Raw genomic sequence first — 15656 nt, forward strand, 5'->3', positions numbered from 1 at the left:
TTTTGGGGATTTATACATAATGATGAAAAGCAATATATTGAATTCCACTTGGGAAAGTTCCAGGCTTTACTCAGTGCTCTCAAGAATCAAGTATTAAGAGAAAAGAAAATCAGAAAAAATATTTTTAAAAATTCTGTAATATATATCATATAACTTCCTAAAGAAACAATAAATTTAAGAACAGTCTCTGTCACAAATACTTCAAACTGAAGTAGTAATAAATAGCAATTAGCACTCTGTTATATAATTTAAAATGTGGTTTGTCAATTAATTTCAGTAGGTCAAGTAAGACCTATTTTCTGTATTATTCTACTAGAAATCTGAAATCCTTTGCTAATAAAAGATCTCCCAAAGACACTGCTGGTTCTTTACAGCACTCAAACACTGAATATAGTGTTTCAGTGAAAGTTACACAAAAAACTTAACAAGGTTAACTTTGAGACTATAAATAGCTCACAGGTTGTGCTGAACAATACCAATATATCGTGCTGAACAATACCATACATAATCTTGTATGACACAAAAATAACATCTTACATATGCTTTTCCAAAGCTAGTGACTAACAAGCTTATGAAGACTTACTTAAAAAACCCAAACTTATCTTTGCAATTACAACTAGCTTTGACCTTAAATAAAATCCCATCTTACTTGTTACTATTAATAAATGCATCCATTTCCTAGGCTACCTCTGTAAGAGATCAACTAATAAAACCTGGTTTTGCACATGAAGTACTTCCTCAGTCTGATCATGACCATCTACAAGCACAATTCTGTTTCATTCACATCAGTGCGAGAAACCACTGGAAGTTTGTTAGTCCAGGCAACTTTATCTGGTTTCAGTACACAAAACCTAGAATCCTCCACCAAATCTACTTCATCCATTTCCCCCAGACAGTTGTAAAACACAAAACCACACTGGAGATGTTTCCAATGCATACATTCTCTTTCTTTGTATAATAGAAAACCATGGAATTGTTGTGGTCACTGAAACAAGGTGAAGTAAAACCACAGTTCTGCTCATAACACACCACTGTCACTGCAACTCAAAACTTGAAAATAAATGTTTTTCTTGGTTTTTTTTTTTTTATAACTTAGGGAAAAATGCTCAGTTTACATTACAATAACTTTAAATTATTGCAGCACAACATCACGTTTAACAGACCATTAAAACTAGGATGTTATAAAACAGGCTTCATACATTACCTCATCAATCAACTTGTCTATTCTGTACAAGTTGGGATGTATCATTTTCATTAAATGAACAAGAGGCTGGCTCTTCATCTGGCACATTGCATATACACGATCATCCAAGCGTGTACTCGTGCCTGTTCTAAATGCTTTCTGTAAGAGAACAGTGTTCTTACTCAAATAAATCCTGTATTTTTCACATCTAAACAGTGTATTTCAGATTTTTTGAAAGTGTCAAGCAAAGATGGAAAAGCTTTTTTAAAGAAATGTATCTTACTGAGATACATTAGAATCTTAATCAAATACAACTTGAATACAATACCTTTTTAGACTCAATCCATTCTCCCTCCTTATTGATGAAGGAGAATAAAAAAATTTTCCCTCACTTTGTGTAAAATTTGAATGTGATTGGGTCAGCATTTCTCTTTTATTCTTGACAAACATTACCAGCCTGTGAAACTCACCGATGCAAGACACTGTGGGAAGATATGAGCCTAGCAGAGCTCAAAAAAGATACTTCTGTGGATACGATTACCTCTGATTTTATATTAGTAAGAATTAAGTGTCGAGAAGCTTTGGCAGGGAAATATACTTTTATGTTTTATAGCAGAAACTAAGCTCTCATAGGATAAAATTTATTTTGTATCTCTCTCTCTAAAGGAGATTTTTCAGATCTCCTTTAGAAGCAATCAGTAAATGACCACTGTTAGAAGCAACACAATGGAGTAAGCACCATATTCTGATTCAATGGGGAGTATTCCTACAATCACAGTTCATATCCAGTTCTACAACAAAGCTAAGTACATCAGTCATCTTTTCCTTGGCTGCCACAAGCATTTTGGTTTTGGTTCCTCTGTATCCCAGGCTTTTTTATTACTGTTAACAAAGATAATAAAAAACCAGCTAAACAACTTCCTTTCTCAGCCACTCCTACTTCTGTCTTTTACATGGATTCTCTTGATAATAAATGGTCTGGTTTTCCCCCACCATTAACTGCATTACTTATGCAAGTACCAAAGAAGTCCTAATCAGTATATAAGAGACTGAAGTAATCACTAAGCCAAAGAAAGTAAGTTATTATAATTAGATTTCTTACCAAACTTACATAACGGTTTATTCATGATAAGAAAACAAAGAACTGTCAGACATGAAAATCTTTAAGCTATGAGATTTACTGATAACAAAGCCCTGCAGTAAGTTCTCTTTTAGGTATGAATGTCGGTAATACAAAGATATTTAAAAAAAAAAAACCAAAACAAAACCCAAGAAGTAGTAACTACTTCTATGTGAACTTTAAACTATATCACTTTAGTTTCTGTAATAGATTTCATTGTATCTCCATGGAAACTCATTTTCCTTCTTGGTACTTTGAAGTTCAAAGTAGATGCATTGAAAAATATTTGACTTGTTTTTTCTTCATAAAATAAAATTGAAGTACCACCAACAGGCAGCTTTCAACAATCTTTATGGGCAGCACCAATTAGCTGCCAAAATCTGAGAAATGCTAATTTTTAGAATATATGTATTTATTTTCATTGTAAAAGAAAATAAGACAAAATATAAAAAATTCAAAATCAAGTAAACCAATAAAGTGTTACGGCACTAATCATTTACAATAAGCTAACACAGTCATCTTTTATGTGAAAGTCCTGTAAGCTCGAAGAGGATAACCCAATTTTCATAGTTTTAGAAAAGTGCAGGCATTGCTTGACATAAAGCTGAAGAATTCCTCACATGGAACAATGAATGAAATATCAAACATTAATCCACTAGATTATACGTACCTGTTTGAGAAGGGCCAAAATATACAGTGGAAACAGCTTGAGGGAATTTGGTGCTATCAGCATGGACTGCTGCAGATTTGAGGCAGTTGACATGTATGCTGCCAAGGAGTCTACCACGGCATTAACTAAGGCATCTCTTGCATCCGAAAGACTAGATGAAACTGAGCGATCCACAGCTGTTGGGTTAGAAGGATACAAGAAGTTACTAGAGTTGGCCTCATTCATTCCCTTGAATTTTGAAAATACTAGTTGTGCTTTTGGGTGTTGTTTTAAGAGTAAATAAGACTACTGCCCATACAGAAACTCACTTTCATGATGTGTAAAATGTACAATGTGGCTGATCTCTGCTCCCTAGTTCCTACTCTTGGAGAATTTAAAAAATTGTTTAAAGCTGTGGTATATAGTCGAGACTAAATAGAAATCCTGTTTTAAACCTTATACAAATAACTTGGCTATTGCCGAAACTCTCTGCCGTCCTACCTCCAATATAAGATTTGCAGCAATTATTTCTCCCCCCCACCAAAGTTTCTTCCATTACTTTAGCAGTGTAATTATGATTACAGTAAATGAAGCTTCATCTTTCTCTGCTGACAAAGGGCTGCAAATCCTTTGGTTGGAGGAAGCCACCTGCTGGACTGAATGCACATTTAAGACAAGATACAGAAGTACTATTTATTTCTTCTAGTTTATTTCACTGTTAATATACAACATACCATATACTACAATGCTGCAGTCATACACGTTCAGTGGCAGAGATCAGACTATGAAACAGCTACTTATGACCCACAAGTAGGGGATAAGTAAGAGTCTTCAAACCATCAATGAGAGGATAGAAGCATAGAAAAAAAACTAGTGTATCTCAGATACGCATTAATCAGAAATTCCCTTTTAGTCTCCAGCAACTCACTGAACTTAATCACTCTGTTTCTTAAGTAATCCTAGAATGCTAAAGTTTGAGATAACCACCATGATGATGATGATACAAAAATAAGAGTTTTGATCCAAGTATGCTGATTCTTTGTCCTTTTATAAACTCTAGAGAACAATGTAAGAAGGCTCCTTTTAGAAGATTAAAGTCAACTAAGTATTCAGACTAAGGAATATTTCAGTTAATAGTTTTGGTATAACTTTGATTTTGTCACCTGTTGTGTTCTCAGGCTTCAGTGCGCTACACTCCAACCTTTTTCTACAATACCTCGGCTTCATTCACTACTTCATTTAAACGGGTGGCAAAATTAAAAACATACAAAAAGATATTTGAATCTTCCTGGTCTGTACTTACCCATGTTTGCTAATAGGCATACAACTGCTTGCACATCCGCTCCTGCATATACATCAGTCAGTGAACTTACTACAGGCAAGCAAAGTGTGTGCACTCGAATTCGACGTTCACCTAACAAAAATAAGCAGAAATCATTATGCAATATCTCCTGGTACAGGTATACAAATTCTATAGCATATCTCCTCTCATCCAAGATGCACTCATTTTGTAAAAACAGACCAGTCAGGAAATTGATGTAACACTATCTCCCGTTCCTGTCTCTTAACCTGTTAAAATTCTGCAACACTCTAAAGCATTCAACTTATGAATCAGCACAAGTTCATAACACAAACTAGCTTATAACATCCACAATAAGTGTCTTGATCCTACAAACGAAGTACATTGATTTCAATCCCAAAATTTTCTGCATCTTCCACAACAGAAAGTAGCTGCTATTCTTTATGCCCACCCAACGTACTAGCAACTCGCTCCGATCCATCACGGGTCTGTGATTTTTGACAAAGTGTGTGCCAAACACGTTATTGCTTGTAACAGTGGTATGCCTTTTAAGTAAAGGAATCTTGCTGAATCAACTCTATGCAAGATGGAGATAAATTACATTTTGTCATCAAAATAGAGTTTATAAACCTTTATGTTATGTGATTAACTGCCAAGTAAGCTCACTAGCTTTGACAAGATTTTCTTAGGGTGTAGAGAACAAGAAAAGACCGTGGAACTAACTATACAAACACTATGTTAGAAAAAGAAACAAAAAGCCCAGTGGCCAATTCATTTGAATTTATTTACCTTTGCTGGAAGTATACAAAAGAGCTGTTTGAAAACAAACCAAAGATGTGTCAGTCAGACTTTCCTCGATGGACATTTGTACTGCAAATCCAGCATCAGGATTGATGTTGGCAAGGGACAATAAATCAGTAGATCGTACAAAAAAGTTCCCATGAAAAGTGTGTATTGAAAGACCTAGAAGCATATTAAATAACTCACAGTGAGGTTAAAACAGCGTGAGAAACTCCTATCAATAATTAAAACCCACAGCTTTCAAGCTATGTTTAAGAAAACAGTAAAAATAGTTATTCTATCATGCAGAATCAATTACGTGAATCATTAAATGTTTCAGCATGATCTTGTAGAGTTCATGTTCAATTCTGAACACTCCAAACTGAACGACGCCCTTACACTACACATGTCAACTTAGTTGAGGTGAGATAGTGCCATCTTAAGTAAAAAGCAAAACAAAAAACCAAATGGCAAAAGCCAACTAATTTATATAAAGGAGGTGACTATCTTACTATTCAGTGAAAGAGAAATAACCTGAAATCTAATGTTGCTAAAGACTAAGCACACTCAGAATGATAGCTAACACGCTCACACCAACTTTTCCACACAAATCAGTATTTAAAATGTACCTTTTGTACATCTTATGCGCATAACTGCTTCAAATCCAATCTTTCTTGTAAGGTATCTTTTAAGGTCTTTTTGCAACTTTTCGGCCTGAGCAGGATTATGGGTACGATGGAAAGATGGATAGTAATAGATGCATCCAGCAGAATACTTGGACATGCAAGCTGTGAAGGAGAAAGATATGGTTAAGAGGTAAAACCATAACATGAAGTCAGGACACAAAAATTGTGTACAACCTTCTGCAAGTCTATGTTCATCTTTTTCTTGATATGACCCACATCTGTAAGACAATGAGAACTGGCCCAGACTCAGGCCACTGAAGACAGTGATGAGTCACCCCAATACACAATTATCTAATGATACTCTTACTTCAGTAAGCATACTACCTTTGGCAACTAAGACAAGAGTGCATGCAGAAATATTTAACGGTGTAGAGGCAAAACTAAGTGTGTGTGCAGAGACAAATCTTTATTTAATACTGAAAGATGAGAACTCTGTTCTACCCCTATGATTAACTTTATTAATTCCCTTCCATCTGGCTGTTTCCTGTTCTTGAGCAGGAGAGTAGCTTCACATTTAAAACTGAAATCCCAGAATAAGTTGTCTAATACCACCAGTCCAATACCCCTGTTCTTTACTGCTATCAACTTCAAAGTCAATTCCTTTGCAGCATTAGCTGCATTTACAAAAGTGCAAAAAGATTTACATGATTTAAGAATTCCTGCAGTAGCCTATGCTTCCGAAGAAAGACAACAACATGGAAAGAGTGAATGCATACATTAGGTAATCCTTACCAAGAGAAGCTAGATCAGAATATTGTGAACTTAAGAGAAATAAATCCACAGCAGTCTGCTGGCCTGAGCAGTCCAGTGCCAACTTCTTATAAAAATCTGTTGCTGGACCAAGATGCTGGACCACCTTTGGTGAATAAATTATACAGGAAAGAGTTAAGACAACGATCGTGCTCTCAAGACTTCATGGAACAAAAGACACACTTTTCAGTAGCAAAGTTATCATAAGGAAGTTTCCTTTAAGCAATAATTTATAGGCATTTTCACCTGCAGAAATTATTTTCCTTATGCTCCATATTCTTTTATTTTGTATTTACAAGCAGTTATGATCTTACTTTCAAGGAAGTTTACATTCTCATACAAATGAACATTCAATGTAACTATGTAACACTTACTGGATGCTGTAAACTACAAGGCAATAAAAATAATAAGAAATCATATTTTAGGTCTACAATTTAATATATCGACGCTTTGGTTCAAACCCAGGTTGATATCAACTGAGTCAGAGATATTTGCAGCTTCTTTTGCTTGCCAAGAAAAACTATGGACCAAAGGCCCAAAAGACAGCTCATGCACTTTGAAACAAGTAATACCACACATACATGTATAAACTAGTGATCTTAAATGCACAAACACAGACACTGAAGACTTAAAATTTAGTGAATTGCTATAAACAAAAAAAAAAAGAGTGGGTCTGCAGAACTATGCAAGTCAGAAAGACATAGCCAGTCCCTAGTCTCACGAGATGAATATTAAGGGAAGTTTTTGTACCTTTGTGCTGGACCTTTGATTGGGATCTTCTCTGGAATGCAAAAGCCCTGCTCCCAAGGATGGTAACTGAGTTTGAAACACTGATATCCGACCACCCGTTGGAGACATCAGTTTAAATGCAGCCTGAAGAGCGGGACCCAACGCACTGTGTGTTTCTCTTGTATTGGTGAACATATTTGGTAACGCATTCAATAGATCTTTTATCAGCTGCGGAACAAATTGAAAGGTTTTTATGAGATTTTTGCAAGTTGAAGATTTTCTGCTATTTCTAAAAAGCTGTATTGCTGTAACTGAAGTGTAACAATCCGTAACAAACATTTCAGCTTAGTTTCAACACACTAAGGAAAACAAAATCATAATTTTAAAAACTACAATGCAAACAAACAACCAACATGTAATACTTCTATAATTAAAAAGTAGCATTGGAATTACATATTATGAAGATAGGCTTGAATTAAAAGTTTAAAAAGAACCTCTATTTTGAGTATTTAACTCTTTAAATTTAATGATTGATTTTGAGCAATCATACCTCTTTGCTTTCATGGAGATTTACAAGTAAACTATCTGGTGTAGGTAGGAAAATATCTGTAGGGAGAATGGAAAAAAAACATTTTATTAAAGAAAAAATAACATTAAAATATAACATTTCACTGCCCACTGCTATACATACCATGAAATAGAGTCTACTTTTCCGATACATACATTAGAGAGAATAATACAGTCTATACAAAGCTTTTTTTATTCAAAGCAAAATTAAAATTTGAATTTCACTCTTTGAACACCACCTATTCTGCAGGTAGCGTAAGATTATTTTTAAAAAATGTATTCCCTATACATTCAATAAAATTGACCTAATACCAGAATATTTGAGAGATTCTAGTCTTTCTTCTGTGGAAAAAAGTAGCTTCTTAAAAATTTAGTTTCCCTTTTCTTTTTACTTACCATCAATATCTGAGACAATCAGCATCTGAGGCTGAGACAAACCTTCTTGCAAGTTGTAAAACTGAACAGTGCTGTCAAACGTTATGAATCCTATTCTTGTTCTTGAGTCTCCAGGCAGCCTGAAGCATTAAAAATAAATTATTAAGCCCTAAATTTCTCTCTCAAGCCACATACATACATACAGCCCCTGCCGATGTTAGCAAGGTTAGCAGAAACTCAGCTCATGTATACAGGGGTGAAGGGAGAACAAAAGAAAGGGGATCTGAATCATGAATACAAGTAATATTTCTTCAGTATTTTCTGAAAAGCTGGGATAATGATACAGTTTACAAGACTAAGCATTACAGGTAAGCACTCACTTATATATTGATGTTTTGTTCCAAGAGAGAACTTGGTAGGTTCATTTAAACGTTACACTAAACATGAAAGAAGGTAGCCTTCTCAAGTTCTTCAATAGAAAATAGTGCATTCTGCTCTTTCATAATTCAAAAATCCCATTTACTAATCTAGTTAGAGTACTTACAGCTCTAAACCAAAATCCAATGCCTCTACAATGCAACATACTTATTTCTCATGTGGACCATGTTCCTATGTATGGCATTAAAAATACAAAAAGAAAAACTAAATGGGATTTCTCAAATAAAATATAAAAACATCAGCAAGTGCCAAAAACCATGACAGTGAACAAGAGCAATAGAGGCAATTATTGTTTTTACCAACTGGGTATAGAAATTAACTGGATGTACTGATTTTCCTATAGACTTTGCATGGGATTTTATGGATTTTCCTAAAATAATTTAACATGTTTCTAAGAATCTGTTGCCAAAATAGATCTGAACAAAGAAAGACTATACCAATAAATGCAAGCGAAGAATTCTACTGTACATGTCGGTGTCTTTATCAGAAACTAAAATCAAGTTTCCTAAGAAAAACTTGTAGAAAACAATTTTCAGTGAGGCCTCCACAGGATGCAAATTAGTTTTCAAGAAGACATGAACACAGTGAAGTTTATCAACCCTCCCTCAAAAAGCACCACCACCAATCCCATGCACGCTGTTCCAGTGCAAAAATGAGAACAGATAGAAGGTAGCGCAGGTAGATCTAAGTAACTGTGATCTAAAAAAACCCCAAACTGACAACACAATTCACCTAGGCAATCTCACACTAGTGGTCACAACATTCCAGTATGCAGCTCCTCAGATGTTTCAGTGCAAGAACCAGCCAATTTCATCCCTGTAATTTAGTTATTTTTGTTGGTCTTGGCAGGGGGGAAGAGCCCATCTTTATAAATGTTTGTAAAATCAACATGTTGTTAGAAGTTACAGCTAAATATTCTTTGCAGATAAATAAGTTATTTGCAGATCCACCTTTAATCACATGCAAGGAAGATAGCTGTCATCACGTAAATTGCCTCAACAGCTTTTTTTTTTTTTTTTTTTTTTCCTTTAAGACACTAAGTTCACAATGTCAGGCAACAGAACTTCTGTCCTTTAGGGACAGAATGTTTAAACACTATATGCAAGTTTTCTGCAAAACGGTAGGTTAGTACTGTTCATAATAACATGTTAGCTAATTTGAAAAGGTTATTTATATTCTTACTTGTCTAGGTTTTCCAGCAATGACTGGCAGACTATTGTCAAATATCCAGCCTCCACTGCATTATGAGACACATCTAAAACAAATAAATATACCGCAGGCTGAGGAGGACGAAGCTACAAAGTAAAAAAATAAAAATAAAAAAAATGTTCAAAAATCATATTTACAGAAATTTTAAAAGTGATTAGTCATTAGAAAGGGAAGTGGGAAAAGGGAATACTTAGAAAAATGCAAGGTATACATTATGCAGTAAAATAAAACTGATTTACTAAGAGTCATTTGGATAGACTTAACCACAAATCCCAGTGGTTAATAACTGCCATTTCTAATAAGCATAAAATGTTATGCTTCAGAACAGAAATTGGATATTTTAGTCTCTCCTTCCAACAGTCAACTCAAACATGGCTCTCTGATGCCAGATATGGAATTCAGTCTTCAAAACACCAGTGTTCTTTCAGGATGCGGACAATGAGATCCATTAAACAGGGTTAAAATATTCTACCTACATCCTTTTCCCAACCACATAACAAGCTGTATTTATTCACTGCCAAATGTCTTGGCCACAGTGTTTCAATTAAAAGACAAGAGAACAATTTATTTTTGCTGTTGTCAATAATGTCATTATGAACAGGGCCTTTTCCCAGGCCTTGTTTATCTTTCTTGGAGACAAGGCTACTAATCACAGCAATTGTAGGTTGACTCCTAGTTAGAAACGATTCTGTTGCAATTACTAACTAAAAATTTGAACCCAACTTAATTCTCTCGTTATTCCATTACTGTTCTTTCAAAACCTCTTCAAATGAGGGAGAAACCCAGAAACCACATTGCATCAGACTCAAACCAGACTATGCCACGTTAAACTACACTGGACGATTACACACATTGCAATTGCCTTTGACAATCCTCTGAATATCTATATTTACCAAAATTCAAAATAAATACAAATTTTAACTATTCTTTGGTGTTAAGAGGACCTTCACAGGAAAATTAATACACATCATTGGAGCAGTATACAACATTAATTTCAAATGCCTTTGTTGTTGAAGTTCCCATGAAAACTTTTTTTACCATATAGTCCGAGGAAGCAATGAATTCTACTGTAGAATTTTGGACCTCTGGCCGTTTGTGAGGCTCTCCATAAGATCGCGTCAGAGGATTATACATAAATTCTTCAGGAACTATCAAAAAAAAAAGTTTCCCACAAAAAAAAGTTTATGTATTTGTCAGCAAATAAAAAACATTATGGCAGCTACAAGCAAACTAATGCAGGCATATTTCAATTATCACTAACAACAGAAAAAAATTCACATTAGGGATACGTAAAACGAAGGAACATTTCACAAAGTTAAATAACTCGAAACAAAAGAAAGTTTATTTTAAACAGCAATATTTCCCCAACTTGAAAACACCAACGCAAAGAGAGCATTTCACAACAACAAACTTCAGTCTGTATTGTTTCTCATAACCTCTAGCCTGCATTGCAGACAGTATTAGCTGTCATCATGTTTCCATTTGTATATTGCAACAGCAGTCAATGGAGTAAGTTGATTTCATTATACAAGTAATCAGGATAATATGATTACATTTTCTTAGTCTCCCAGAAAATTGCAAAACAACCTTTTTCTTGAGAACATGCACAGCATATCTGACTTATGGTCCAGAGATTTTAAAAAACATCTTAAGAACACTGTAATTTTAATCTACATTTTAATCTAAAGTATCCCATGGACTGATATGATGCAAATACTTAGAATCATAGAATCATTTAGGTTGGAAAAGACCTTTAAGATCATCCAGTCCAACCATTAAACTAACATTACCAAGTCCACACTAAACAAATTAAGGGTAGACTAGACTAAACCATGTCCCAAAGTGCCATGTCTACCTGTTTTTTGAACACTTCCAGGGATGGTGACTCCACCACCTCTCTGGGCAGCCTGTTCCAATGCTTGACTACTCTTTCCGTGAAGAAATTCTTCCTAATATCCAATCTAAACCTCCCCTGGCACAGCTTGAGGCCATTTCCTCTCATCCTATCACTAACTACTTGGGAGAAGAGACCAACACCCACCTTACTACAACCTCCTTGAAAGAGATTCTATCAATTCAAGCATCTCCTGCTACAAAAACTTACCATCATTAACTCTATAGCACAGGTTGCATTTCCACCTCCTTTGATCAATGAAAGAAACAAAAGGGTTGATGTAAGTCCTGCAAGATCTGCACCTCACTATTGTGCTTGATGTTATTACTGGTAATTGCTAAAAAGAAACAATGGAAAGCTGTAACAAAGGTATGTAACACATTTTATGGAAAACATTACTATGCAGTACAGTGTATAAAAGCTTCCTAAGACTAGATATTCTATCATCTTTCCTTTTATCTTTTTAGCTCATTTTCATACAGAGTAATAATGATGCCTATTAAAAATATCCTCCCTGTTAAAATCAGAAGAAATAATATTTAATTATTGTCTTAATCCAATCTCACAAATCAAAGACATAATAAGATTTTGAATGAAATTACTTTAAATTACATAGTTACAGCAACACAGTTACTATGGTAAGAGGAATTATGAAAGACAGGACAACTTTGGGTGACTAAATATGACAGACAGCAAATCTTACACAAAGAACACCCATTATATGAAACAAAGCCATACCAGACAGTTGTTCACCTTTTTAAGTAAATACAAATAAATTAGATGGAGAGGAGTTGCTTAACAGTTACGAACACAGCTTCAATCTTACATTGTGCTTACCTTCGACTGACAGCATTTATCATGCCAGTAATACATTCAACATGAGCACCTCTTTTCAAGAGGGCACTGTAAACACCTTTTCAAGAGGTACCTGGCAGTTCTGAACCCAACACACAGAGCAGTAATCCAGAGCTTCAGAGAACCACAGGCAAAGATTTCCAACAATAAGGAAAAAATTTTGAAAGACTTGTCCAAAGTTTCTCCCTTATGAATTTCAATGAAGGAGCAATTTCAAGGCTTTTTTCCCCTCTTCCTCTCTAAGTCCCAAACAATGTTTTTCCTACTTCTGTTAAATTTAGGACCTATAGTTCATTATATTTTATTATTTAAATGAAAACGAGACAAATGTGTATATTAAATAGCTATACTTACAAAAAAAAAAAAAAAAAAAAAAAAAAAAGAGTAAGCTACTTTACCGTTAGGTCTCTGAAGGGATGTAGCAACAAACCCAAAGGAAGCTTAGCTTTGTTTAACAAAGCCTGTGTCTGTGGAATATTTGTCAACGTACATCGAAATGAGCTGAAAGGAAATAAAAACATTATGTTGAAAATGAAATTTTAAAAGATGTTAAAAACATTGTGTTAACACCTGATTTTAAAGAATTTTGAAATTTAAGAAATCCTAGGTTTTACAAGCTGATTTAATAAACAAAATTAATGCAAAGAGATTAAAAAAAAGCCTCCTAATGAAAAAACCAAACAAAAAAAATACTTCCCTGCTCCCCAATTTAGCACTTCAGCAATGCAAGTATACCAAAACTTGCAATAAAGAGATAAACCTGCTTTAGGCACAATGCTCAATGTAAAATGATGTATTTTTTTTTTATTCATGATAAAGATTTTTTGGGTGAAGGAACTAGAGAAGGAATACAGTATTTACCAGTTCTCAGAAAGTAATATTTATGTAAGAAAACAGTAGAAAATGATCTCAAATACTGGGAGAGTCAAGGTATGTAAAGTTGAGGATGGACTTAAAGCTTAATAAAGGGCACTGAAAAAACCCCAATGAATGAATAGCACTATCCAAAGTGTTCCACACCTAAGGATGATTTCGAGACCCCCAGTTTTCTGATTTCTATTTTCTGGTGGGAGCAGGCATTGTCACTAGGGCAGTAACCAGAGTTAATCTGCAGCAATGAATCAAATTTCTTCTGGAATTAGAATTAAGATCTTTGGGGGAGAGCAATTTCCATTGTACCTAGCTGCACTTGACTTGGGATAGTAGATAATACTACTAAATATTAATTAGAGGTGAAACGATACATCATGATTGCAGGATTACCATAGTAAAATATACTCACAGTTTATTCAGTGTATTTAGGCATGATCATCATAATTTTCTGGAAAAAAATCCTATGCAACATTACAAAAAAATTCTATGAAATGTACTGCATAACATTAAGGTGTTTATTAATAGATTTTTTTTTTTTTTTTTTAGATGGATAAAACAAGGCAAAGATTAAGCAGGTTTCTTAATGTTTTAATAAGTGAGCTACACTCACACTGCATATAATGTATTCTGATGGCAGGACAGTTTCAACATTTGTGTAAGGATGCAGAGGATAAACTTATTTTCAAGTGAAAAGGGTTATATTAACTCATCACAAGGATTTAAAGTCAGGAGTCAGTTTAGACATTTTTTGACACTCGACATAATTATTAGTCACTGAAAAATATAAGATGCTGTTGTAGACACAGTACACTTACTCTGGACTGCAGTTTAATTTCCTAAGATCAGAATTCAAGTTAGGCACAGGGGCTGGAACTGAAGATACAGGCAAAATATTTCTGTCTTGTGTAAGGTTTACTGGTCTCAAGCTTTCTGGCTGCTGAGAATGCTGTAGACTTAACCCTCCTAAAGAAGAGGACAGCTGGTTCACACCTGGATATTGCTGGAAAAAAGTAAGAGCATTAAATGGGTATCATGTTTAAATAACAAATCTTCTTGTAATGCCAATTCTTCCAGACATATTAAAAAAAAAAGATACAGCAGTAGTTAGTAACAAACTCAAACAAACAAGAAAAGAATTGTATGGTAGAAATTTAAAACTGCTAAGACAACTGTGCCATACCTTCTAAATATGTATCGTTGGACAAAATTCAAATTCATGATACAAATCAACACTAGAAGTCACATGAAATCCTTCAAGCTTTCCAGGCATAAGTTACTAGAAAGGCTGAATTCCCCCCCCCCCCCCCAAGATGTTACAATGTAACTTTTCCAAGTTACAGAAACTGTTTTTATATATTTATTTTTAAAATTAAAACAAAGCACCATAGAAGAGCAGAAAAGGTTAGGTTGGAAGGCACCTCTGAGGTCTGGTAGTCCAACCCCCTGCTCAAGCAAGCAAGGGTAAATTCCACATTAGATCAGATTGCTCATAGCCTTGACCAGCTGAGTTCTGAAAATATCTAAGGATTGAAGATTTCACAGCACAATCTGTTCTAGTGCTTCCCCACTCCCATTCTGAAGAATTTTCTCCTTATATGTCCAACCAGAATTTCGCTTGCTGCAACTTGTAATTGTTGGGTTTTGTGCTTTTACTGTGTACTCCTGAGAAGAGCCTAACTCCATCTTGCATTATATTGAAGATGAAGCTAAGTCTTTCAACTTGGGAAAAGAAAAAAAACAACCCCAAAAAAACCCAACACCACTAAACATTTCCTCCAGGTCACACTTTACGTTAGCTCCATAACAGTGAAAGCATTCCTGGATATTATATGTTAACTTATGGTACTACACTCAGATCAGTAAGGAATTTTCATCACCTGCAACAGCAGCTTCAATACATTTGCTACCTGGGCCTTATTTTGGAGAGTGGGATTTGTAAATCAGTACATTTCGTTTTCTACGCCCCTTCACACATACAATTCCCTGCACTGCTTCAGCATTTGTATTTTGCCTCAGCATCTGCTTATTCTTCAGATTTCACTGCTCCTGGGTGATTCACATGTGCAATGGGAGCCAGGCGATTGTACACAACTTCTTGGGTGTTTGGTGCTCTCTTTACCAGGAAAAGAGAGCAGATGCAGGCAGCCTGCTTCACCATACACACAGCACAGGCTCTACAGAGCTCTTTCACCTGGACCCTGTGCCACGTCTTGCTTGTAAGATGATTTAATACTTGAGATCATAGCCC

General features: G+C 35.0%; 1 protein-coding gene across 1 annotated transcript in view; it reads right to left on the bottom strand.

Annotated features, from left to right (window-relative positions):
- The window catches only part of SEC24B (SEC24 homolog B, COPII component), a 47776-nt gene that overhangs the window by 6466 nt on the left and 25654 nt on the right, over positions 1–15656 (bottom strand). Inside the window, exons 7-20 of the mRNA XM_075708908.1 lie at positions 14224–14408; positions 12934–13036; positions 11891–12017; positions 10825–10934; positions 9760–9872; positions 8161–8279; positions 7748–7803; positions 7219–7425; positions 6451–6574; positions 5662–5820; positions 5042–5215; positions 4256–4366; positions 2974–3149; positions 1205–1342 (exon numbers count right to left, since the gene is read on the bottom strand). Coding sequence (XP_075565023.1) covers positions 1205–1342; positions 2974–3149; positions 4256–4366; positions 5042–5215; positions 5662–5820; positions 6451–6574; positions 7219–7425; positions 7748–7803; positions 8161–8279; positions 9760–9872; positions 10825–10934; positions 11891–12017; positions 12934–13036; positions 14224–14408 — 1902 coding nt within the window. The remainder of the gene's footprint in view (positions 1–1204; positions 1343–2973; positions 3150–4255; positions 4367–5041; positions 5216–5661; positions 5821–6450; positions 6575–7218; positions 7426–7747; positions 7804–8160; positions 8280–9759; positions 9873–10824; positions 10935–11890; positions 12018–12933; positions 13037–14223; positions 14409–15656) is intronic.

This window comes from Pelecanus crispus, chromosome 4, assembly GCF_030463565.1.
Source record: "Pelecanus crispus isolate bPelCri1 chromosome 4, bPelCri1.pri, whole genome shotgun sequence".
NCBI classification, from domain to species: domain Eukaryota; kingdom Metazoa; phylum Chordata; class Aves; order Pelecaniformes; family Pelecanidae; genus Pelecanus; species Pelecanus crispus.